The 27,654-nt window shown below is 38.8% G+C and overlaps 1 protein-coding gene across 1 annotated transcript in view; it reads left to right on the top strand.

Annotated features, from left to right (window-relative positions):
- Positions 1 to 233: 233 nt before the first annotated feature.
- Positions 234 to 27,654, top strand: part of clstn2a (calsyntenin 2a) — a 144,424-nt gene continuing 117,003 nt past the window's right edge. The window contains exon 1 of the mRNA XM_005476102.4: positions 234 to 450. Coding sequence (XP_005476159.1) covers positions 378 to 450 — 73 coding nt within the window. The 5' untranslated portion in view covers positions 234 to 377. The remainder of the gene's footprint in view (positions 451 to 27,654) is intronic.

Here is a 27,654-nt window from a genome sequence, read left to right as displayed (position 1 = left end):
CAACATAAAAGCGTGCAATTTGTCAAAATTTTTGCAAATCTATTTTTAGGTCCGTGCAATAAAGGAAATGTTGTCGAAAAAGATTTTCTACTCCATGGAATTACAGTGCTGTTGTAGTATTTGAAATGCTTCAATCTTTACAGTCGGTTGCTTTCTTTTATTTTGAAAAGCAACCCCCGGAAGTGTTGGTGCGTGGACGCTATTTAAACGCCAGCCTCTCTCTCCCTCTTTGCTTACATTAACACTGACTGTCTCTCGACCTGCCGACTATCTGTCGCGCGGCCGGCCAGCTGAGAACATCCACGCGCTCGGGAGGTGAGCGAGGATATTTGGAAGAGGACAGGACGCAGAGACATCTCCTTCACGGCTCGACAAACATGCACACACTCGGGGTCCCATTTCTGCTGTTTTGGCTTATCTGGGGCCACTCCTGCGCGTTCGGTGGAAAAGGTAGGAACAAAAAAGAAAAAAAAAATAGAAAGCGTGAAAAAAAACTTGGCTTCGAAAATATTTGCACCCTTTTTTGCGTTTGAGTTGCACAAGTTTGCAATGAGAGCGACAGCCGTCCGTCCAAGAACTTCGCAGTCAGGTTTAGCTGTCTTGAAGTTCGGCTGAATTTAAATTATTTTTTCTTATGAATTATTGCCCAGTGGTTAGCTGAGGTTTCCTGTCTTGGCTGTCAGTTACTGTGGCAGGTGTTCAGTTAATTGGAAGTTACCAGCGTTGAGTAATTTAAAAGAGAAATGTGTTTATATGAAACCACAACGTTAACATCAGGGGGTCATTTATGATAATTTTAATTTATGGCTAATGGATTTGCCTAATCGTTTAATTTTAACTCTTCAAATGTGTATTTTTGTACAAACAAAGCCTTAAAATACATTAAAATTTTTCATTTTAAAAGAACATTTAATCTACAAAATGTTTAATATTGTGTTGTATCAGACATGACTTCAGTTACATTTGACAGGTGTTTGCATGCTGTTGAACTGGTCTTCACATAACCTCCTCTGTTCTCAACAACTGTACTTGGCCTGGATGCCTTTGAAATGCAGGACAAACATGACATTTATGGCAGTTATGTTGTTGGTGATGATTGGTTGGTTGGCCAGTGATCTGAAGATGATTTCTGTCTACAATTATCGATCAGTGCTCAGGGAGGGCAGCCGTGGTTGGGATGCTGTATTCCATCACGTCTTCACCCTGTGATACTCACATCTTTCTCCATCTCTCTTTCTCCGGCTCTCTCTCTCTCCCTCTCTCTCTCTCTCTCTCTCTCTCTCTCTCTCTCACACACACACACACACACACACACAGAGCTCTGGCTGTTGTTGCCTATGAAGGGCAGCATTGGTTTACAGTTGTATTAATTGGGTCTCTGGAGTGAGAGCGCTGGGCTGACTGGCTGTCTGCGCTCAACCAAACATTATCATTATTTTTCTTGTTTATAAAAGACCTCCATATGGCCTGGAGCCAGAGGGAAAGCTAACTAGGTTTAGATTAAGTTGAGAGAATTGGCTGTTTTCTGTAGAGACTTCAAAGACTCATTAAGTTTTCAAAGGTGAGTATAAAATGTGTGAACTCGGCTTTGATTGCTACGTATATAGTAAATCCAGAGTCAATGGTGACTATGCAGTGCATGCTTGGGTCGTAGCTCTCTTTTCTTTTTCTCATGCTTTAACACCATAATTTCACAGATGCACGTGAGGAAAAAAAGGAAAAGGTTTGAAAGGAGAAGTTGTTGTCATACAATCTTGAACCTTTGGGAAGTGAAGTGTCAGTGGTTCATATCACTCATCATATGCACACTTCTGCCAACAAATCTTCAGTGCAAAGTAGACAATGGAACAGACACTCATGCAAGCAAGAATCTATAATCAGTAAATTTTATCTTAGGGAATGTCCACACAAATCCATTTTAATATCAACCCGTGTTGCTACATTATATGGACAAAAGCTCTTAATCTTTGAATTCAGGTGTTTTTAGTCCCTTTGCTGCAGGTGTGAAAAATCACCTGCATCAAATTTCTCATCAAATTGTGAAAGAATGGGTTGTCCTAAAGAGCTCATTAAGTTTGATAAGAGTAATAATATCCCAATGTTGCAACAAGTTAGTTTGTGATATCTCTTCCCTCTAGATATTCCACAAGCAGCTGTTCGTGGTATTATTGCAAAGTGGAAGTGTTTAGGAACCACAGAAACTCAGCAATGAAATGGCAGACAATGGAAAGTTACAGTGCGAGATCATCGAGTCATCAGAGTCTGTAAAAGTCGCCAACGCGCTGCTGACTCAATAACTACAGAGTTATAAACATCCTCTGGCATTAATATCAGCACAAAAACTGTGTGCCGGGAGCTTCGCGGCATCGGTTTCCATGGGAGCTCCTGGAGGGACAACGTGTAGGTGGCCCAGTGTTTTTGTGTACATAGTGTAAGTTTATGCCTGGTGGAAGTTTTGAAAATGATGATGACACAACACAAAGAAAACACTCCAGGATTTGGTTTTAGCCGGGATTTGCAGAAACTAAGAGATTTTGAAAGATGAAGCAAATATCTGTATTTTATTATTTTTGTCTGGGTACTTTTTTCCACACTGCCATATTTTTTCTGGCAGTGGATAATACTCCCCATACAGCTTTAATATGTCATGATATTTTCTTTCCAAGCACAGAAAATCTGTCCTCTACGTATACTTTCAGTAACAGTTCCAGCTCATCATCTGACTTTGGTCTCAGTAAAGACGCCATGATGTACATGAAAGAAAATGCATTTATATTTAAAAAAAAAAAAGCTATTCAAGTGTAGAACCAGAAAGTAGTATATCATCCTTTGGCTAGCTAATAAAGGTATAGCATACCTTGGTTTTATTGTGCACTGCTCTATACCGCTCTTTGGCTGACTCATCTGTATCATTAGACCTTCTAGCAAAATATTCCCATTTTTCTCTTTTAAGAGTCCCACATTCCCACCGGGGCTTGCCATTTTTCTCTGTTCAGTTTCTCGCCTGCTCCACTCGCTGTTATCATAAGTTATAGCGGCACATGTTTGGTATTACAATATGAACGCCAATAGAGCATCTTTGACAATCACAGTAATATTGCCCGACCTTAATGCAGTGCACAGTGACTGAAGGCCAAATATCATCTACTAAACATTTAATGCAACAGCTGAAATGCCTTTAAAAGTGGTCTCTAAATGTCAATGCGATGTCCTAACATTTGACAAGGCGTTGTATTGTGAAGTACCATTTTGAAGAAGAATAGATCAAGGCCTGAGAGTGCTGGTTGGATGTTTGCTTGTTGTTTAAACAGACAAAGAGCGATTTTTCTTTTACATTCTTGTGCGTCTGTGCAGCTTCTTTGTATTTACAAGCTTTACAAGCTCAACAGAACACATTATATACATGAAACAAAGGCTTTCTGCTGAATACCTTTACATAAGAAGTCGGGGAAAATAGACCAGAGCAGATGAGCGCCAAGAGAATCTGAAGGGTGCTGGGAGAGAGAGAGAGGGAGAGAAAGGCAGGAAGAAATTGAAAACAAGACCAGATTTATGGGTGTCTTTTCAACAGAGCCATCCAGCTGCATTATCCCCGCCGGAACATAAATCGTGAAAGCGATGTGGAACGCAGAAGCATAACTCAGGTTTTCCTCTTCTGTGCAACGACTGGTGAAACAATGTGTAGCGGGAAGTGCTCTGCCCATCCTGTCGCTCTTTTCCTCTTTACTGTCATTCATGCCCGTTCTATTCCCTTTAATTCCCTCTGCTTCTTCCCGGTTGTGTTTTCTCTGCCAGTCTCTCTCTCTTTCTTCCTTTGACTCTGTATCACTCTTCGCTGTTCTGCTCCGTTGAGCTGATGCGATTCAGAGGGCAAATGTCACAGAGAGAGAGAAGTGTTTCGTCATTCTCCTTCTCACTTCTTTTTTCCATGCTTGAGCAGCCTTCGTTATGATTTCCAGAGGTAGCGCTGCCCCCTCGCTCTTTCTCTCTCCCTCTTTCTCTCTCTCTCTCTTTCATAGCCAGGATTCAATTCCAAAGGTTTATGGGCTTAAGTGAGATGTATAAATGAAGAGGCAGTCTTCTTTCTGTCTTACTTTGCCTTTTCTCATTTGGCGTGTGTCGGATTCTCACTCTATCCCGGCTACCTCTATTACTGGCCACCTCCTCGGTCCCATTTATATTTGCTCTCTTTCCTGTAGCTTGCACAGATTTGACTTCTGCTCTTTTATTTTCCCCTCAACTTTTCACCTCTCTGCTTCGCTATCATGTTTTCTAAATGAGAAGGTACAATATGTTTACTGTGCGCAGTAACGGTTAGGTATTGACTTAAAAATGTCCTGAGCACCAACGTGTGAAGGAATGCTTGGTCTGACTCCTGCAGAGAGTATATGCAAATGAGGGTAGATATGCAAATAATGTCCTAATTTGGGTGTTAATTACTCAGCACAGCTAATTATAATATGTCTGATGAGGCGTAAGGTGGAGGAGAGGAGTGAAATGGAGGGGCTGCCATTGGATGATGTATGCGTGGTGATAACAGTGTGTGTTTGCGGTGTGTTTGTCCGGGTGTGAGGGGAGAGAAGTGCTGGTGTTTAGCACTGTGTGTATGCCAGTATTACACCAGCTGGTCCAATGGCCCCGGTGGGGCTTTCTGGTCAACACGGCTCAATATGTGGAGGATAAACATTGCATGCAGTGCTGACTTCTGAAAGACAACCTCCTGCACTTTTCCCCTGTTATTTCACTAATGAAGTGACACGCATTCACACACCTAGACGCTCCTGTGCTTTAAAAAGTACAGGAAGTAAACACTTGATTTTTTTATTTACACACAGTAATTAGCAGCCACTGAGCTGGTGCTATAGAGGAGACTCAGCGTGAAAGATGAAAGAGGAACAATAATGTGCAGATAGATTTTCTACTGTAACAATAATCCATTTTTATTTTTCCTTCATTATCCTCTAAGCATATGTTAGAAATAAGAAATATGAGGCTTTATGACACATATAATCAACTTGGACCTCACATTTCACAAGATTGGCTTCATTTGTTTGTCGGCCTCAGTAAAGGCACCAGTTTTAGTAATTTGGACTTAATTACATCAAGCACCAAAGGCATTTTCGTTTTTCAAATGGTCAGAAAAATAACAATAAAATCCAAATTTATGTCAAATAAGGTAACACGATCATCTCCTTCGATGTGCCCACATTGATCGTTTTCACTGTTTACTGTTAATCCTCCGTACCCCCAGAAAAACTCAGATGTAAAGATGAAATCAATAACAAATTAAACGTATTATGAAATACTTGAATTTTCTGATTCTGATTCCAAACACAGGGGAAGTTCATGCTTAAAAGACTCAAGCTGCTTCTTCAAAAATAGCACAATGTGTGTACCTCAAGTCAGATGATCATAAATCTTTTGGACATTAGCGCGGTGAACCAGAATGAAAGCTGCGAGCAGCAGTTATGAATCCTGTGACACTTTAGGTTCGTTCTGTTTGTGCTCATGTGTCACGTCTGCGTGGCAGTTTCCTTTGAAACAGTCCTTGCCAGCAGAGTAACATCGAAGTGATACTTTTATCATCTCGGCTGATTGTGACAGTGATTGTGTTTGTGTTTATATTCCAGCCAGAGTGTAGGATTATAAATCCTTGACTGTTTTTGTTCATAACTAAATAAATGGATGCATTTGTAATTTAGCAATTTATTTCCTTAAGTGCAATTGTTGACCTTTCAGGAAAAAATGGAAAACGTGGCTAAGTATTTGCAGAAAGCGTAAACAAAGTTTGAGTTCAAGTAAGCTGTGTTTTTAGTGCTTAGACAGCCATGCAAAACTACCAGTGTTGAAATGGCTTGTCCTCAGTTAACATTTAAATAGAGCAATGTTGAACAGCGGCTTACAACTTGAACTGAAACGCCGTGCCTTTGCTGTGTCCCACGAGCCGGTGTCAGTAAAGCGTTATCAGTTGTCTCTATGTACACAGGCCTAGCAATCCCTTATTAAACAATAGACTGTGGTCTATTGTGACTCATGATAAAGCCTGAAGTTATGAAGACATGCACCACTGCGCGCTGTTTTAATTATTATTCCAATACAAACTTATTAGCCTGCAGTGTGTTTGCACACCTAATAAAATGTGTTAGCATTGTGGTGTGTGTTCAGTTCCAACCAAATATAATATAAACCCCCTACACACACACACACATACACGGAGAAACACACACATGCACACCCACTCTCAAACACAAAGCTCTTTTCATGTTACCCCGAACTCGACTGAGTCATCTCCTTCATCTCTCTTTCAAGTTGTCTTGTGTGGGTCTCTTGTACAGTCAGTCCAAAGCATCGCTATATGCTTTGAAATGGCTTTATGTTTGATTTTTTTATTGCTTCTGATTCCCTCTTGTAGAGACCGTGAAAGATCCTTGTATTTTCCTTCGTGAGTTATGACTGTGGGATACGGGTGAGGTGGGCTCAAAGTGAGACTGCACAGTTCAACATCATAGGTGCTCTGGGAAGCCATGCCAAGGGAAATTCTTTTAGGTTTTCTAATACTTTGTGTACGAGGCAGCTGAATGTGTGACTGAAAAACAAATCACTTTGAAAACAAAGAATACCTTGAGAAAAACCACAACTCTGTGTGTGTGCGAGAGAGAAGGAGAGACAAGAAAGAGCGAGAGAGGGAGTTTGTGGGCTTTTGCTCACACCTTTAGTCGGCATGCGCGCACAGATGCATGCACCAGGTGTACCTGGAGCTACAATTGCTACTCAATAAAAAGGGATCACAGCAGGGGAGGGGAAATGAAAGCACGTCGCTGAAAAGAAAGGTTTAATTTTCATGAGTCATCAGTCACAAGAGCTATCTGTTTCTCTTTATCGGTCTTCCTTTTTTTATGACTATCTTTCCACCAACCCACCTGTCTCTATCTGTGTCATTGATTTTGCCACATATTCTCCTACTAGCAGCACATTATGAGTGAGTTTTGTATGTGTGTGTGTGTGTGTGTGTGTGTGTCATTACAAATATCCCAACTTCAGATCACTTTCAAATTCCATTTTCTCCTTCCTTTGTAAAGCTGCCAGTCTGGGGCCTCACCTCACTACAGAGAGGTTGTTTTCGCCTCTGTCGCTGCCTTTCTTGTCTCCTCTTTTGTCCTCTTCCATTTCTTCTCCACATCCCCCTTGCTTGCCTTGTCTTCCACTGCCATTATAAATCATTTAGATGGTGTAGTTATAAAATGTAACTGTGTTTTGAGGTGACATTGCTGTGTTCAAATTTGTGTGTTCGTGCATCACTTTTGCACAGTGTGTCTCTTTGTGTGTGTGTGTGTGTGTGTGTGTGTGTGTGTATAATAGATTGTTTATGCAGAATCCCTTTATAGCAACTTGCTATTTACCAAGAGCTCTGCCTGAGACGCCGACAAATTTTGATGTGCTTCTTGAATTTTTTGCTTGGATTTGTAAGGTTTGACCTCACTGTGTAAAGTGTCCTGAAATAGCTTGTGATTTTGCAGCGCTTAGATAAACTCAAATAGACTGCGATGTTAAAGTTGCATGAAACAAAATGAACATTTCTCTTACAGGCACATCAAAAGTAGATTCGTTTTGTTACTTGAGAGTATATGTTCTCTTGTATAACAACCGAGTTTGCAGTTTTCCCACTTTAATTTTCTCCCGTAAAACAATAACCTCTTTGATGAAATATCAAAGGATTTCTTCTTTTCATTGATTAAAGTCTTGTTGGGCACAAAATTTTACTTAGCTGCCTAATAACACACTCAAGTTTCAAAGTCATATAAAGAAAAATAACCACAGCAGTAAACATCAAGGGCCATTTTTATATTATTGAACAGAGATAGGTGCTCTTTAATACAATTGCCTCTCAAATTTACACTTCAAAGAGTTGAGGACCCAAACCCGGGTCAAAGAAGACCAAGTAAACGTTCAAACCCTTTAATTTAAGGCTTAGAGTGCTACACAAATAGGCTGTCCATGAGGTAAACAACAGAGAAATATCAATGTTTTAAAAATGAATTCTGTACAATTATTCATCTAATGTTGAATAATAATGTTTTTATTACTTTGCTGCTCTGTGATTAGCCAAATTGCCAATGGTTTCTGGGTGTGTGCATAACTATATCAGCTGCTGCGTCTAGTAGATTTGAAACTGAGAGGTTACGGTTTCTGTTTAACTTGATGAAGATGCAGTTTAATTGAACACCATGTGTTTGTTTTAAAGCACAGTTGTCTAATAATGTACAGGTTGGACACACTCACTCTTATGAATGATTAAGTGTGATCAAGCTTTTGACTGTATTTATGATAAAAGTGTAACTTGGACAGAAACAAGATTCCTGATTACCTGAAAATGTTGCTTTGATCTTGTTGATTAATGCAACATCAAAAGTCCAGTGTCTGTAAAAGGAAGGTGTGCTGAAAGGTTAGAGGAACAGTCGTGATTCAGCTGAAGCTGTAGTTGTGTTGACACAGTAGTTGTGTTTGGTTTAAAGCAGTAAAGCCGACAAAGCTCAAGGCTAGACCCTTTCTAAATCGTAGCCACGTTAATGAAATATTGTGTGAAAGAGCAGCACTGCCTTCAGTTTTGGTTGACGCTCTTAGAGGGGAATAAATTCAGCATTTATATTATTTACTAAGGTTAGAGTCATTATGCATATCTTTATCTAACACCTTTGTTGTCTCTGTAATGGAAGAATTCATGGCTAAACTGGTATTGTGTTCTATTTGATTTAACAAGTTAATAAAAGTTAATAAGGCCGACTGGGACTCTTCCGTGTGGAGTTTGCATGTTCTCCCTGTGCCTGTGTGGTTTCTCTACGGGTACTCCGGCTTCTTCCCACAGTCCAAAGACATGCCTGTTAGGTTAATTTGTGTTTCTAAATTGGTTGTCGGTGTGAATGTGAGCGCAAATAGTTGTGTGTGTGTGTGTGTGTCTGGACAAACCCGGTAAATTAATGTACTAAGACACACCAGCAGGAATGTGCCATCCGGCAGTATTCATTATTGTCACATAGTGGAGGTAGGTGGACTGCAGCTTAGACATCATCTCTTTAGTATGATCATTCCTATTACAGGGAACAGGTGGTGTTTGTTCCATTGTTTATGTTTCTGAGGCATTGAAAAGCCCACTTTGTAATGCAGTGTTTGTGTATTATAGATATATGTATGTACTTGCATTATGGTGACTTGGCAAGTTCAAGGAGGCACACAGTGCAAACACACACAGATACACACAGAAAATGCACTGCCAGTTATAACAGTGAGGAGGTGCAAGTGAACACATAAAAGTTTTACAGGTTGAATCGAAGTAAACAGAGCTGTCTTTTATTGTGTTTACTGTATTTGCTGATCGACTCTGGAAACCTGGTCACAGGAAACTCTCCGTGTGCCGGAGGACAAAAAGACTGCACAGAGGAGAGTTGGGGCTGTGTCTTGTTTTAGGTGCATGCTTTTGCTCCAACCAAATGAACACTTATTGGGGTTTGACAAACAAAAAATGGCACCTGGTGTTGGCACCTGGACACACAAATGAATGATTCTGATTCTGCTAATAGTTTCGAAGCTATTTATCCACTAATGTTGGTTTTGGTTAATCAGAAGCACAAATATTTTAATTTTTGACAATTCCTAGTTACTGTTTAACAAGAACATACATAATTATATAATTACCTAATTTCATCACTCACTTAATGGTATGACGTTTCCTCTATTAATACACATAAAAGATAAAGTGTGGGCATAGGGTTTATTAGGCTGTTCTGATTTGTTCATTCTGCTGTTGGTTCACTATCAAGCTCTCCTAACTCTTACATTCAAACAGAAACTCCCTCTCAGTGGAATAAGCAGAATTTTGACACTCACCACGGTTGTGTCAGCACAGCAGCATTTCTCATCAAGTTTTAATTTTTACGTACTCTGTTACATTAGCATTTTCTGCTGTCATTTTATTCTTGGTTCACAGCTTTTGCCATTACAACTCTGTTCTCTGTCAGCAAAAAAATCCTATTTTTCTCTGCAGAATCAGCATTGTGTTTGCACACTCTGATAACGGTGCTTTATGTGTGTGTGTGTGTGTGTGTGCGCGCGCGTGTGTGTGTTTTTCCAACTTTTTAAAAGTCATCATTTTGAATTAATTTACAAAATGAAACAATAATTTTATTGTAAGAGGGTGTTATTTGCAGTTCACACATAGTAAGGCCTTTGTGTATGTGAGGCCTTTGAGTATGTGCTGTTAATTTGTTTTGATTGAAACGCAGTGAGGTGCCGGTGTGCTGTGTTGGACGAAAGCATGTTCTGACAAACTTTTTGTTATAATTTTGTTATTTATAATCTTCCTCCTTTAGAGTTTAGTGCTTTCTGTAATATTGGTAAAGCTACTTAGTGAAGCTTAGGTTGTTGCAACGATTTACACTCACGGGCTACTTTGTGAGGTATACCTGTTTAACTGCTCGTTAATGCAGATATTTAGTCAGCTAATCACATGGCAGCAACTCAGTGCAATTAGGCATGTTCATATGTACAAGATGACCTGCTGAAGTTCACACTGACCATCACAATTACGAAGAAAGGTGATTTAAGCGAAATTGAACATGGTACAGTTGTTGGTGCCAGATGGGCTGTCTGAATATTTCAGAAACTGCTGATCTACTGGGATTTTTCCACGCAATCATCTCTACGGTTTACAGAGAATAGAATAAAAAAGAGAAAATATCCTGGGTGAAAATGCCTTGTCAAATGGCCAGACCACTTTGAGATGACAGGAAGGTAACTGAACCTTAAAGCAGATGGGACAGAGTAGCGGAAGATCACACAGGGTGCCATTCAGTCAGCTAAGAAGAGGTAAAGAGTCTTGATTTCTGCTTTGACATTTTGATGATAGGGTTAGAGTCTGACAATGAACTCACTGTACTCAAATGGCTACCACAGTCACCACATCTCAGCCCAGTAGAGCACATTTGGGTGTAGATTTGCATCCCATCCTGGATGCACAGCTGTCAAATCTACAGACATGCTATCATGTCAATATAGACCAAAAACTGTGAGGAATATATCTAGCATCTCTTTGAATCTATGCCATGAAGAATTAAGACAGTTCTGTAGGCAAAAGTAGGCCCAACCTTGTACTACCAAGGTCTACCTTGGTAAACATCCAGTCAGTGTATAAGTACTATTTATACCATTTTCCGCTTCCCACCTCAATTAGTGAATTCTTCTGATAAAATTACAGAGCGTATGTTTAGATTTATTTTATGTTTTCATGAAACAACAAAATAAATCTTTCTTTAGGTTAAAAAAAATACTTTTCTGCAGTCAAACTGAAGAAATGACTGTCTTGCAAAGAAAAAAGCCAGGCAAGAATTCATAATGAAAGTAAAGAATGTCTTCTATAGTCTACCTGTCATAATTAACTCACGAGTGAACTGGCAGTAAAATGCCAAAGCTTTGTGTGTGGATTTCTCACCCCCACACAGTATCTCTGTAGCACTTTTCCTCTGCAATTATAGTCAGTTTTCTTTGCAAGCAGACAATAACTATATTGTATTGAGTTGAAAAAACACCAGCACCATACTGGCATGTCATAGTGTGAAAAATAGCTGAGAACAAGGAAATTCTTGAACCCGTTGACCTTTTTACTGTGGCATCATACTCTAAACATGTGTGCGACCTTTTTGAGGTTGGGGAAGCCTGCAGTTAGCTGAGACTGAAGAAGTAACTCAGATGAGTGATGAAACATTTTTTCCACTGAAAACACAATGTCCAGATGAACAGAATAAACTTTTTAGGATTTCCTTACCTGGATGATTGAGCATGTATCAAGACATACTCTAGATAATAAACTTAAATAGACTTAATCACTGACTTTCCTCTAAACTCAGGAGCAGGCTTTTCTCCTACCCAATATTGGTTGAGAAAACGAAACTCTTCAGCTAATAAAAACTTTACAGCAACACTTTAATTTTACAATTTATTGCAACATGTTGAAATATGTTGCACATTTAGTAAGCAGTAGGTTGACTGTGAGCACATTTCCATGATCAGTGTTCCAATTGTAAGTCTGTTATGTTGTTTTCAGCATCATTTTCCAAGCATGAAGTTGCTGCAGTTTCGAACCTGTAATAACACTTCATTACATGTGACCAAAATAGACATTTAGAGAGAGCAGACTGGGGATTCTCTAAAGCAAATCAGGAGGTAGTTGAGGGGGATCAGAAGGACACCGATGGAAAAAACAGAAGTAAGGTGTGTGAAAGTGAGGGCACTGACCACAGTGCATTCATTTGGGATTCTCTTCGCCCCTCTTCTCCTCTTTATGGCCACTCAACAGTTATACTTTATCCAAATTGCCTGGTCAAAAATTGGTTTTAAGATGCCATCAATACTGTAAATGCAGCAATGCTTACAAGCTAGGCCTGTAAACGCTAATTGCCTTAATTGGACTTGAAAATGTTATTTTTCCTTGTGCTTCATACTTTACCCTGAGATTGTCTTCTGTTTAAAAAAACTCAACAGGTTGTTTGTGCAAGACCCTCATTACAGCCTCCAGGTGCATACATTTTAAAACTAAGCAACTGGAACAGGTTTGTTTCCATGTTTTTTTTTTTTACCTAAACCATAATCTTTTCATAACCAAGTATCTTTAGTGAATAAATTTAACAATCGGTGATTAAATTTAAAAATAGTCCTCCGAGAGACTTGAACCAAAGTCTGCTGGATGAAAGTCACGTATGTCGTCCCTTTTAGACTTTTCTGAAAAGTAGTCATACTGGTAGCGCCAAAGATGAAACATCATACAATATTAAAGATCTATGGTGTTTACTTCTCAAGGTGATGTTTGCCTCTCCAGCATCATTTCTTTATTTAGACAGCAGCCTAGAGGAGCAGTGTGAAAGGTGGAACACTAGTAATTGCTTGGAAAGTCTTGACAGAAATTCACAGACTTGGATTTACCAGCTCTTACAGACCTTGTTTACTAGTATCATTATATTCAGACTCTTATTTTAGTCCCGTGCTGTTTTTTTTCTGTCTTTGAGAAATGAGGTCAATTTTGTAGCTATGCTATGATTTAAGAAAAAAAAGGGGAGGAGGTGATGCTACCCTCTTCGTTATTGCAGAATATGTAATTCATCCCTGTTGTCAGATATTGATTTTTGGAGAAAAGTGATGATAAACAATGTTTTCTTTCCCACCCTGATCCCTGTGGTAGATTAAAACAAACTGCTGAGAGTAATATGACTTGGCTTAGTATTAAATTCTGAAAATGCCCTCCATGGTCTTCTGACTTATGACACTATGAAAGTGTAATACTCCAAATATATCGAAATCCCTCCTGAATCAACCTCACTACCCACATACTTTATGCTGAGGGGTGATGAAAACAAATGCCATGAAAAAAGTATTGGAGACTAAATAAAATTCCACATAAATATGGCTTTCCCGGCTTAGAATTACAGTTCAGATTGCCACTGGAAAGCAAAGTATTGAACTGTATATTATTAGAAGACATCCAAAGGAGAACAAATAATGTTTAACATTCTTTGTCATTGCTCGCTGACATTTGCCGTATAGTCCTTTCAGTCCTCAGTCAATCCACATGTACAGCAGACTTGCTGAAATTGTCAAATACCAACAGACAAACTATCATTAAACTGTCCAAAGCTTGCACAAGTCACCTCAACTGTCCTTCTGTGTATTGAACCTCCAGGCTTCCTTTCTTTTCTTTGGTGTCTGCCCCCCTGTGTTTTGAAAGAAGAAATGAAAGACAGCGATGCGTCAGAAAATACCAAAGAGAAGGAAAAGAATAAGACCAACAAAGACGAGGAGGCCTAAAAACGAGACAGTGCGGAGAAGATACAGAAGGCAAGGACAGATGAAAGGCGAGATGTTAGGAGAGAGGCAGAGATAAGCAAAGGAATGAAAAAAACACGAAAATCATGACAGAAAGAGAAGGAAGATAAAGGGGGGAAAGGCTGCATGGTGTGGCCATGTTTGCCATTGCCACTCATTGTTTGGCGGCGTGAGCAGTCTGTGGTTGGTACCAGGCCCCAGAGCGATTCATCATGATTATGTGCTGGTAGGCAGGTAATGTCACAGCAGGCAGGGCCAGGCACACCCGAGGTGGAGGCTGCCGCTATTTCTGAGCATCTGTCTTTTCCAGCCAGGATCTAGTTTGTCGCATCAGCCTGTGTTGTGTTTCTACCGTGCCCCCTGGATGCCTTTTCTCTCTCTCTTTCACTTTCTGTTTTCTTTAATTCTCTTTGACTCTCACACACATCTGCTTCGTGGGTTGTTATAGTTGTTCTACAGGACCACATAGCAGATGTGCATGTGTTGCTTTTAGATTAACAAATGGACAGAATGTTTTGAGCTACTCTGTGCTGATGTTTTTGGATTTTTTTCCCCTCCCTGTCTGGAGGAAGTAATTTAAACATACTTTTAAATGTTAGATTCTGTCTGCACCTGTTTGGCACTCGCCTCCCCTCGTTTCATTCTCCCCTCCCTCTCTCTGCGTCTCGCTCTTTTTCGGTGACTTTCTATCTCGAAACTTCTTGTATCGCTAAATTCTTCTGTGGCATTTGAAGTAATTTGAATTCCTAGCCTTGAAGATTTGCATCTCTTTTATGTTTCTGTCTTTACTTATCCCAGTCAGCCACCTTTTGCTTCTTCTAAAAACAGCCCGGCATGCAGGGATGAACAGTAATGCTTGTTTGTTTAAGTGTTGGCAGTTTCGGGTATAATCCAGCTGGTGGTGGTGTCTAAGCTTGTGAAAGAAGTGCCACGTGCTTGTAACTTTTGTGTGTGTGTGTGTGTGTGTGCACGCTTGCAGTTTTTCATGTTCATCACACAGTTGTGGGTGTTACTGGAGCAGTAAGACAAACACACTCTCTCATACATAAACACAGTCTATGTTATGTATTCTTCTTGGCTTCCTGTACACCAAGTCTCTAATGCATTGTGTGGTGGTGGGGAAGTCTGAATGATTAATGGTCGAGTCTGTGGTGCGTCTGCCGAGGCTGCGACTAAAACCAGTGTCATTCTCACTTGCTGCTGTCACTCCATGAATATTGTATAGGTTAGGTCTTGCTCGCCTCAAAAATAAGTCCATACCTGTTCGTCTACCACCAGTTGGACATGTTTTAATTTGACTCTTTAGGCAGTTGAGCCTTCGCTAAGACAGGAAATTGCTTTAATAATAGTTTTGAAATATGGAAGAGAAGTTAAAAAAAATCACTATAATATGGACTGGAGCGCTAAAAATACAGTGTAAGGATATTTTTAATAAAAATGGTATTAAAGTCAAGGGAGTCAGCACCTTATTTGTTGACATTTTGTGTGAAGGAAAAACTTAGACATGGACAACATGTTCTTGCACAGCACGGTAAGTTAAGTTATCATTGGTAATGTTTGGTACAGATTTTTTTTAGCCTTCATTATTGTCTGTTTAAAGTGCACCTGGCTAATCAATGCGGAGTGCAAACCAGTTATTGTTTGAGCCATATCTGACATCTGCCCTCTTCAGTTTTTGACTTTGCAACTCCCCTCAGCGACATAGCCACAAAAGTCATTATGAAACACTATGTAAAAGTCTTCTTTACAAGTATATGTATAGTGCATAGGTGTCCTTCACTGTAAGTTACCTATTAATATGCTGCAGTACTTTATTCAGTATTGACTCATGAATTATTTCTGAAAATGGATTTGGCGTCGAAAACAAGAAGGCTTAAAATAAGAGATGGAAATTACCACTTCATGTTGACTATGTGTGTTAAACCACTTGTCCAACTGGGGAGGTACTGTCAAAGTCATCATCTACTATAATCACTTAGTTGACAGTTTACATTACTGAAAAGTATTAGAGTGTCAGTGTGCTGCTATGTGCCTCCAGGTGCTCTGGAATATGATTACCTGTCTGTAGAGTTGCTCTGTCAGCAAAATCTTGGAGGGAAACGAAGCAGAACATCATTTAATTTTTTTTTTATGTCCTCACATCTTCCGCTTGGACAGCTTTTTAGCAGAATGTTTATATACTGTGCACTTCTCTCTTTGAAGTAGCAATACATGGTGAAAGTCAGTGTTTTGATTTTTTAGATAATACTGGCTTCTCAAATGTTGATATTTTTTCCTTGTCTTTGGACAGCTAAACACATAAACAGAAAAATTAAGGCTCTGTGATAATGACGACTTAGATTCTATACTTAATAACCATAATCAGCACCTTTGAACCAGCCCTGCGCTGCCTTGGTGCCTACACTGCTCTTCATTTGGCTCTTTCTACATTATTTTGTCAAATGTATGTAAGTCAACTAAAACCATTGTCTACAAAGTAACTGAAAGACAAGGCTTTCTGTTGAAAGTAATCATAAATAACATAGCACTTCCTAATTCACTAACTTTACACCATTACATGCTATCCTCCTGGTCATTTTCTTCACTCTTCAGCTCCTTCAAAACAAACTCTCTTCACTGGTTAGTACATTTCCATCTCTGTCCTGAATCATCCTAACCTGCTGCACATCCTTTTCTATTCACTATAAGCCTTTTCCTTTGCCACTTAGTCTTCTTTCCTCCATCTGAGGATGCACTTAACACCTTCTTGGTGGTATCGCTCAGGACTTCAGCTGTCATTTGGTAACACTTCCCTACCACCCAGAACCTGTCTAAACTCCTCCCTGAAGTCTGTGAGACATTCTTCCTTCTTCAACTTCCACAATTTAGCCTTAGCCTCTACCTCCACTTGCTTCCTTTTCATGATTTCCATATTCTCCCCAGACACCACTTTACAGTCCTGTATTGCTTTCAGATTGCACGTTCTGCACAAGATGTAGTCCACCTGTGTGCATCTTCCTCCAATCTTATATGTCACCCTATGTTCCTCTGCTTTAAGGATATGCTCATCATGGCAATTCCCATCCTTTTTGCAAAATCCACCAACATCTGTCCTTTTACACCTGTGTTGGCCAACAGCACAAGAGACGGTATTTGTGAGACATTCTGGAAAACTTAGGCACTGAAAAAAGTAACATAATGGAGCAATAAAAAATTAAATAAAAACAATAAATCTGAAGCCTGCATATTTTATTGAAAGACCGCAGGTAGAGTAAGTCATTTTTTATCAGGCTTTGTTATGATCACAAATATATGCCTGCTTTTTGAGTGACTTTATATTGTTTTTCCTGAATAAACCAAGAAGCTATTGGAAGAAGAGAAGCCTTTCAGCTTATGAAACAATATCTGCAAAGAATGTATTCATTATTTCTTTATTATTTAGACTCTACAAAGGTAATATTTTAGAATAAATGTGAGTAAAATTATATCCATGTCCACGACTTCTAATCTTTTATTAAAAACCATTCAATGTTATGATGGTTAAGCTGACTCCAGAACAGTTTTTTTCTTTTACCATCCCATTAGTTCAAATTACTAATCTGGTTTAAAGCATTTCTGTCTTTCTTCTACATGTAATAGGCTTGTATTTCCTGATTTTATCCTTAAATACATCTTTAAAAAAATGAACTGGTCTGGTTTACATTATGTGTAACTTTTAAAACTCCAGTATCATTCAATCTTTGTTCGTCCATGAACCTTCTCTGAGGTCTTTTCCAGATGCCCGAAAGCCACATCTTTAACACTCATTGTCCAATATATCCATTATCCCTCCTCTGTACATGTGCAAATTATTTGAGCGTTGCTTCTCTAGATTTGTCTTCAAAATGCTCAACCTGAGCTGTCTCTCCAATATATTCATTTCTAATCCTATCCCTCCCGGTTAGCCAAGCTCCGCCTCCTATCTTTCTGTCAGAGCCACTGTCTCCAAACCATACATCATAGCAGGCATCACTGATGTCTCCAATTTCATTAAAGGGTAAATGAGTTAACATTGCATCATTACAGTAAATGTATGATTTTATGGGTAAAATGTTGCATATTTAATCTCATAGATGAAAAGAATAGGTTAGCTAGAGTCCAATTAAAAAAAACTGCAATCTAAACTAAAATGGGATGTAGTTGAATATTAAAAACAATTCTTGTTATGTGTTTTCCAAGCATGTTCCCTCAATCATAAAAGTTGTGAGAGGTCAAAGAAATGTCGAAGAACAGAAATGTAGATGAGGCTAAGTGATTGTGTAATAAGACAGCAGATTTTAAAGAAAGAAAGAAATCCATTCTAACTGTCACAACAATGAAATGAAAAGGTCATAAGACTGATATTGGTCCCTCACGTTCCTGTCCACTCATGTCAACAATTCTGAAAAGTAAAAGGTGCCTAAGGCCTCACTCAATCAAGCAAGCCTAAAGACTGGTGATGGATGCCCCGGTAGCGTGTATTTCCTAACTAGTTGGCAAGTGGTTGCGGGAGGTTGCGTGCTTTCACTGAGGAAAAACCTGTTAACTACTTGAAAAATGTGACGAGCGTGACAAAGTGTGTAAAACTGGAAGCCGAGACCATTCTACCTTCAAAGTTAAAGTTTCAAAAGGTACAACTTCTACTTTGCAGTTGACCAGTCTTGATAACTTTTCCTGACTGGTTAGTTTGCTTTTGTTTCCTGAAAAATCTGTATCGTATATATGTAAGTTACAGCTTGTGACCAAAGCAATCACCTAGAGCTTTTTAGTGCCGCATCCAATTTTACCCAGCCATAGCAAGCTACCACTCTCAAACTGGTCACGGAAAACATATTTTTCCATCCTGACTAGAAGTTGCCAGGGGGTTGCCAACCAGTCTTGATGCCTGTGTGACTGAGACCTAAGACTTAACGTAATATGTTAGGCTTTGAATCTATCTCTTTCCCCTCTTAAAGATGGGTTCAGTGTATCTTATACTAAAGCAAATAAATAGGAATCATCAAAATAACTTTTTTTTTGCATTTAGATAATTCAACCAGCTCTTATCACAGTTGCCACTTAGATGCTTCCAGGTCATTTGACTCAGTTAGGAATCTTCCTAAGCTAAAAAGATTATTCAGCCTCACTCCCAGTGTTGAAATGTATGACTTAATCATGCCCACGAGATTCCTGTACACGTCTAGTTTATCACTTTGGAATATTGGAAGTCAGCCATAGCCTTCTCTTCAAGCAAAGAACATAAAAAGGTCTAAGCTTATCAGAGTTTTTAATAGATGAAGCACATTTGCCTTAAGTGCCTTAAAACTGATTAGCTATTCATCGTGCTTCACCCCTGTTAAGCCTTCAAACACCAAGCTACATATCACTAATGCAAAACAGTGCGAGAGGGTGATCAAATTCAGGAATGGTAAAAACTGAAACATCTTTCAAGTCCTAATTTGAGCAGATGCTGAATGAAAAACATTGTCACCCCACAGCTTTTATGCCCATAAACACAGTAAGAAAATACAGAGCATTCTTCCTTTCACTGATAATGGCACCATTTTATTTCAAGCAGTTAATGGGCTATTTGGACACGGGAGTTGTTGTGGAGCATTGAAAGAAAACAGCTGTGATTACCTTGATCATAGTCATTTAACTGAATATTATCAGGCTTTTTTTCTCTGTGTATCATGTCATCAAGAGACATTTACTGAACCTGTTCCTTCTAATACTCAGGTTAAAGGGGTGACAGTTTTCACAAAATTTGTTTATAGTGTCTTAAATATTGCCGTTGTTTATACCTATGTCTTTAAACGCCCTTGTGTGTTATCGGAAAGCATGGCATCCGTCTCACAGCAATAAACAACTTATAATCGGTGTCTTACTCTCCTCCACATACTCATCTTCCTCTATATATATTTACACTCACAAGGCCATTTTTGGATTGATACTCAAAAGTGGGCTTCTTATTAATCTGAACTAGTTACTAACGTGGCTTTCCTTTCACTTCACAAGTGGTAATACCTGATCCTTCAATTGCTCTTTCAAATTGTATTTAATTTTTCAGCTAATTAAAAAGAAAAGAAATGAAGCTTAGCTTTAGAGGGGCATGAGGGATCCGTTAACGCACTACTTAAGAAGCGTGATCTCTTGCAGCCAGCTTATTGCTGTGTGAAGAGAGAAAACGTCAAACTTTCAAATGAAAATCAGCTTCCACTTATAAATGCTACATGAAAACCTATAATCAGTAACCATGAAAACCCTCTTTGTATATTTCAGATACTGCTGAGGTTCAGTGATATTTTTTGTACATCAAGTAGAAAGTGAATAAAAATGATAACATTATTAACTGCCTTAATAGTTGGACTGTTCTATGTTTTTAAATGTCAAATGTATTACAAAGACAGTTTGAAACACAATTTATGAACATTGTAGTCATTTTATCAGATATTACAGTTCTGTTTTACAGTATTAAATTAAATGTTGAGGAGGAAGAAAAGATCGTGAGCTTTCAGAAATCCTTCCTTGTGTGATTGTTTTGTGACACTAATGGATGATATTTGCAGCCCTATGAAAAAGTTCACCACATGATTAAACCACTTGTACGGCCAGCTTTAGCAGCAATAACTGAAGTAATAATTTTCTGTAGGACTTTATCTGTCTCTCACATTCTTGTGGAGGAATTTTGGCCCACTCCTCTTTACAACATTGCTTTGTTTTATTGAGATTTGTGGCCATTCGTTTATGCACAGCTCTGTTAAGATCCCACCACAGCATTTCAGTCAGCTGGACTTTGAGTGGGCCATTGTAAAACCTTAATTCTTTCATTTCTTTTTAAGGCATTGTGTTGTACACTTGCTGCAATGCTTAGGATCATTTTCCTGGTGTAAGGTTAAATTTCAGTCATGCTTTAGCTGTCAGGCAGAATACTAGAATACTTTGATATACGGAGGGGTCCATAGTCAGCTCAATTACTGCGAAGTGCCCAGGTCCTGTAGCTGCAAAATAAGCCCAAACCACCCCTCCACCACTGTCCTTGAAACCTGGTATGAGGTGTTTGTGCGCATATGCTGTGTTATAGCCAGACATCCCCACGTTAAGAAACGAGATTGGCCCTCATTTATTAATATTTTCATTGACAAAACAAGTGAATACACAAAATTACTGTTCGATTCATGAAATATGTGCACTGGTCTAATTTGTTTTTACCGTACATGGTGTGTATTTTTACACACGGGTATGTTAGTGGATCAGAGACAGTCTACACCAACAGGCTTGTGCAATCTGCATACTATATACGACCAAACTCCCAGTTCTCTATATAAGGAAAAATGTTCCTCCAGGTAAAGAATTGAAAGGGGTGACAGTGTTATAAGCGAGAATTCTGCACCTTGAAGGCAAGGAAGCTGCAGAATGTTAAACCGAAGAAACTGAAACAACAATGTCTGAGGAGGAAGCTACAAAAGGCGCACCTTTCCAAAGTGTTTCCACTAGAGTGATGATGGGTTCACAAAACAAACATGAAAACAAAAACAAAAAATCAGATAAGCAAACAAACAAAAAAACAAATGTGAAGTTCAGGCTGAAATATTGGAGGTTCTGAAGATTTTTTTACCCGGAGACACTTCGCTGTGGGTCAAGTAAAAAAAGAGGTTCAGGCATCAGTGAGGAATGACATTACAGCCCATAAGAAAAAGAGGAAAACAGATGGAGGACAAAGGAGCACATGATCTATCAGCTCAAAGAATGATCAAGATAAGATAAAGAATCTTAGAATATGTTTACATTAAAAGCTGACAGAGTTGCTCAGCTCGCAGCAGTAAAATGGAATTAAACATAATGTTGAAGACTTTGTGAAAGGGATGTTAGTTATCCAAGCTTTCCAAGGTATATATTAAAAAAAATCAAAATTCCAAAATTGTAACTGAATACCCTTCAAACTAATAGATATTCTAATAGTCTTGGAGTCCAGCTCTTTCCTGCATAAATCCATCCCCCTATAAAGAAATGAGAGCAACAGTTGCAACACTACAAAGAGAGGCTCACATTCAGACTGAGACAGAGAAAGGCTAGCAGGTGGTGGGAAGACAGACAGCACAAACTGTGAGGATGGGAAGGGCATCCAATGTTCGACTTTCAAAGAGTCAGAAGGACAGAGATAGACAGCACAAGCAGATGAAAAGTTGCTCTCAACAAACACGCACACATACAAATTGGCACACTTCAAGGATAAGAATTCCCATTAGAGTTATTTTTGGGTGGTAATTGCTTTCAGCTGACTGAAGATAATGAAACAAAAAAAGCAAAATATGAGCATTTAAAAGTGAGTTCTCTTTTGATCTTATACCAAGTAATAGAAATGATGTTCAGTTTTTTTCTGCCAAAAAGAAGTCTAATCTTTTGAGGAAAAACTCCTAACATTAATCATCTTATAGTGTTTTGCTGGGAATAACTTGAGTCCTGCATTTATGTGGATGTTATTTTGACACATATCATCCCGCTAAACACTGATGGAGGCCAAGAATTTCCCTCTCACCGCTAGCAGGACCATGTACCTAGCCACACTACAGACACTGCTTGGGGCTGTTAGTTTTTCTTGGGCTAGTGTTGCCACTCTAAAAGAAAATAAGACTTTCATTGTGGGTTGCCAAAGGCTCGCTGCTCCTTCAATGCCTGTTTAGATTTATTTATTTCCCAGTTTGCTTTGCTGCAAAATGCTGACTGTACAGGACTGCCTAACAAGCCTAATCTAGTTACCAAGCCTAATCTAATTTGCTATCTTTAAACTGTACAGGTAGCAAATTTGATGCAATTTTCTAGGGGAAAACACAACCTGGATGGATTTATAATAGGGTGAGGTTAATACAAGGGCAGCTGTCTTTGGCAATGCATTTGTTTTTATAACAGGTTCACCCTGATCATTGAGGGTTTTTTTGTTTTTTTTTGCTGGTATATCTGGTAGGGGAAAACAGCTTTGTGTCCTGTGCACATACAGTAGTTCAAGCCGAAAATATACAACAACATGTACACCTCAGATTCCCCCACTGAAAAAAGCCCCCTTTGATTTGTATATAAATGTCCCAAAGGCAAAATATCGAATCTATTTTGGATGCAAACTACACACCCTTCTCTGTGTTCTTGCATTTCTCTTCCTTGTGATATTTCTCTGTCTGACACAAGATAAGAGCAAAATATATTATTGGACAACTGAATGATTTCTGATTTGATTTCACTTCCTGGAAGAACGAGTTAGGCAGACCAAAACAGCACACGAGAGGAAAAGAAATAATCCTTTCCCCCTCTTTACTTTGCTTCCTTCCTCCTAAAATGCTGTTTCCTTCCCTTTGTTTGTTCCTTCACTCTGAGTGTTGGGTTGTATCAGTCAGTATTTTGGTGATGAATGTCTCGCTGTTGTAGAGTTTGCAGATGCTCTGTTTATTTCACTCATCAGTCGAGTTAAAATTCAGAAAAATAGAACAAAAAATCCTTTTCATCTCAGCATGCTGCCACTGCCTAACCACAACTTAATTTGCTTTTCCTTTTTAACTTTTAATTTGTTTTTATTAGTTTCCTTTTTATCATACTTTGCATAAGCTTTCTTTTGTGGATTTGATTGCCAATTAGGAATTTTTTTGAAGTATGATCGAGGAGCTCTGGGACTAAGTATTAGTGTGTATTTGTCAGCTCATGTTCACAAGTTCTAGAAAAGTACAGACTGTAATTTATCATCTCCCGCAGTCGTGTTTCATTGTTGGGTTTAACACATAGTTACAATTATTGATGCTCTGTGTGGAAACAGTAAAGTTTCAGGTATTTTATAAGCCTAAAGGAAAGACTGCTCCAAACAGCTGGAAGCAACAAATATTACCTAAGCTCCTATTAATGTTTTGCCAGAACCAGATTATGCTTATTATTGGTGATTCTCATTAATAACCTTTTGCAGACAGGTCCTACGGCATCCTACGGCGTCCTACGGCGTAGGACCTACGCTATGTGCATATTATTATAGCAGGCAGCGGGGCGGGTAGAAACCCTCGGAGAGTTGCCATTTTTCATTTTATTACTTCGAATCTTTAAGTATACCCCATTTGAATGTCTGTCATCGTAAATTTAAATAATACATCATTATGGTCACTATGATCAAAGATTTTGGTGCCCTATTCAAAGCAAGTGATTTTGATCCGTTCCTTTACGGAGATTTACCTTCAGTAAATTGACTATCAATGAATAAATTCCTTAGGCACATCAAATAAATCAAAAAATTGATTTAGTGATTTGCACACTGGACATTTTAACAAAGTTGTCAGGCAGTCTGTTCTGGAAAAGTTAATTTCCCTGATAAACCCCCTCTTCATTGCAGTGTTGATGTTTAAAAAGCCACGTTTGTGTTATTGATATCTTCCAGTATCAGAGGTGAAGGGTTGAGAGGAGCGAGGGAAAATTAATAACAAACTGCAGGAGTGCATAGCAGAGCCATTGATCATTTTCAACAGGCTACAGAAAAAAACATGTTGCCTTCTGCATAAATAAGTGATCTACAATGAGAAATACAACATTTACATAGATAATAAAATTACTTGTCTTGAGATAAGGCTAGAGCTTCCTCTTTCTTAATTTATGGCTGATTTTTTTTTTTCCCCTCATGCTTCTTTATCTCTTGCTTTATTTCCACTCTCGGGTCTTTCACTCACTCTTGTTCTCTCTCACCCTTACACAACATCCTCATTGAGACTAAAGAGTCTTTTACATAATTTCCTTTGGAAAACAAGCCACAAGGCAGAAACTTCTGGTGTTATGTTAGGGATTTTAACTCAGAAATGGAATATTAAGTTAAAACATGAACTGTCTTTATTCCCTCTTACTATAAAAAAATAAATTTTGAAATGATGACACAAATGTGTCAAAATGAGGCGCTTTCTCCTTTAAACCTTTAACATGTTAGTGCAACATTTCTTAATCGCTTTCACTGTAGTGCTTGGCTTCTTCATTCCTTTTATCTGCCCAGATTTCTTCCCAGAGTCCTTTTGTTCATTTATTTCTGCTGTGTAATTAAAGTAATATTGCTGGTTCCCTTATGTGGAATTTTTTTGTGCTTCTTACACCTCTGCAAACGAGAAGACTGTTTTCCGCTTGAGGGATAAAATCTGTTGTCTCGCAGCACTGATACCCATGAATGTCAAAGAACCTTGGCTGGACTTAACTGGTATTATATAGACTTAAGACAAGATTCTCCCAGGATGCTCTGGGGACTGCCTTGACAGTCTGTCAACATTACCTCAAATGACCTCTTAATAATCTTGTCCTCTTCTTTCCTCTGTCTTTACCTCCTATTTCTTGTGATAATACTTTCAGCCAGGCACAGAAATTAACCCCTGGTGAGCACCAAGTATGGGTAGATTTTCTGTTTAGATGGTAGCTCTTGGAAGACAGTCCATTTTAGTCATTTAGTGATTTTCCTCGTAGTCTGATCATCCTATCATCCCGTTGTGGGATCGCAGATGACTGATCGCATTGCCAGCAGGGTGAGATATGTTATTAAAGTGCAGATATTATGGTATTGCCTGATTCCATAATCCACAATGCTAAAAAAGAAAAAGAAAAAAGAAAGATACTCCTGACGTGAGACACCATGAATTTATTTATTTATTTACTTTAGCATGAGGATACTTTGTATGCATATATTTTGTATATGCTACCTTAACGGGTAGGCCAATCTGAGGGAAATTTTTGCACGAATACAGTAAAGTCTATAGCAATAATGGGTAATTTTTAAAGATTTTTTATGAATCCCAAATTTTTTAGATTTTCATATATATCTATCACATTCATTTTATCATCCCCCTGAAAATGCGATGTGACATTCTGTGTTTGTTTCAGGTGTCAGGTTCAGCGTACATCACCAGTCGGTAACTTAACCATCTCCAATGTTTAATGAAGTATTTAAAGTCCACATATGAGATCAGTAAAGAAAAATGCAAGAAAAAACAGTCATATTAAATTAAAAACAATAATATTTTATTTTCCTTTTAAAAATATTATTATGGCAGCATGTTATAACAAATCGCCCTGCTGGACTTGAACTAGACAGGTTCATGGTGAGAATTTTAAGCCTCCAGCTTTGGTGGTATCCTTTTAATTCTGTTATTTTTTTATGACTGTGCAACATCAACAAACTTGTTTCAACCAAAATTTCATCACCCAGCCGTAAATAAGCATGCCTGACACAAAACCAGTAATGTGTGGTTTTCATTTAAAAGAGCATACAGTACAGTATTTCTGCTGTAGAGCTATTTTGCCTAAAGATATTTTTCTTTTTCTTTTTTTTTTCCAACTTTTCAAAATATTGGGAACAACTAAGAATATTAACTAAAAACATTCAAACCAGTGTTTGCATTTGTATCACTGTTCACAACACAGTCTCGTAAATGTTCCTCTGTTAATCAGAATTCATTGCACTGCATTGTTAGGAAGCAGGATGTTAAATCTGTGACTGTGACTGGGTTGAATTTTGGAGAGGTGTGTTGAACATGTTTCACAACAGCATGGAGTCATTGCGCATTAGAGTGTTAAGTTTCTGACTTCATTAAAATTTAATTTTTTCCCCGAGAAACCAGTGCTCCATTTTTACTTTTCTCTGCGCTCTGCACACACCTTCACTATCTAGGCCAATGCACCCCATGGCCCTGGACTAACTGCAAGTGTCGTATTGCAGGGAAGCAAAAAACTCATACACCATTGTGTGGGCACACCTGAAGAAGTTTGTGCTATATTTGTGAGGTACCTTCTAGTTCATATCTATTTTTTAAGACCAAACCCTTAATAAATAAAAACAAGTGAGACTCTTCAATGGGTGTTTTAAAGAAGTGATGAGCAGCCCCCAAATGCCCTCGTTTTGCAAAAAAAATCTTTTGCTCTCAAGGCCTATAGCTTACATAAAACATATGGGCACACGCACACAACCTGCAGTGTCAGCTGTCCTGCTGGCAGTGCCAGCCAGACAGGGCCAGCCCCTCGGTCTAGCTGCGTCCAAGAATAGCGGTGTACGTCTTTGTGTTTGTAAATGTGTGTACACGTACACTTTGCACCAATAGAAAGAGAACGTGTTCCTATCCAGGAATAGATTACTGCTGGATGCAGGAGCTTTATCATCTGCAGGATGTTTACCCAGAGTCGCCCATACACTCGATTCGTCTCCCAGAACCCCTAATATATCATACTGGACTATAACGACACACGGGGTATTACAATAAAAATGAATGCAGTGCAGCATGTATGACACGCCAATATTTTAATCCACTGTGCGATATATTTGTGTGTATAACAGAGGATGTTCTCTTTTTGTGATACTGTCCTGCTAATATTATACTATTTTGCCATTTCAACCATTTCACTTTCACAGTATGAAGGGAAAACACTAGTAAAGTTGGGATGTGTTCAAATTTGGTTGAAACAGCTGCGTAACTAATGGGCAGGAATGCAGTGTAACGCTCCCTCTGTACTGTGCTGCCTCTCCTACACCAAAAAAGTCAAGACAGGTACAGGTTGTTGCAAAATCTGGCACAATGACCACCTCCACAAGTTGTGCTGAGTTAATTTTTTGAAAGGTGGAGTTATTTTTTGGACATTTTGTTGACTCTTTAACTGTTTGTGAGTTTTTGCAAAGACTTAGCTTTGCTGACTTCATTCTGTACACCTGTGTACTGAACAGAAACGATTTTTCATTTCTGCCAGCGATTTTACTGGTTTTGTATGTGAAAGATAAAAACTGGGCAACACTGATATAGGTAAGTTAATGCATATAAACAAAAA

Source organism: Oreochromis niloticus, linkage group LG18 (assembly GCF_001858045.2).
Source record: "Oreochromis niloticus isolate F11D_XX linkage group LG18, O_niloticus_UMD_NMBU, whole genome shotgun sequence".
NCBI lineage: Eukaryota > Metazoa > Chordata > Actinopteri > Cichliformes > Cichlidae > Oreochromis > Oreochromis niloticus.
The sequence above is the reverse complement of the archived record's forward strand: the minus strand, read 5'-3'. Positions and strand labels throughout refer to the sequence as shown.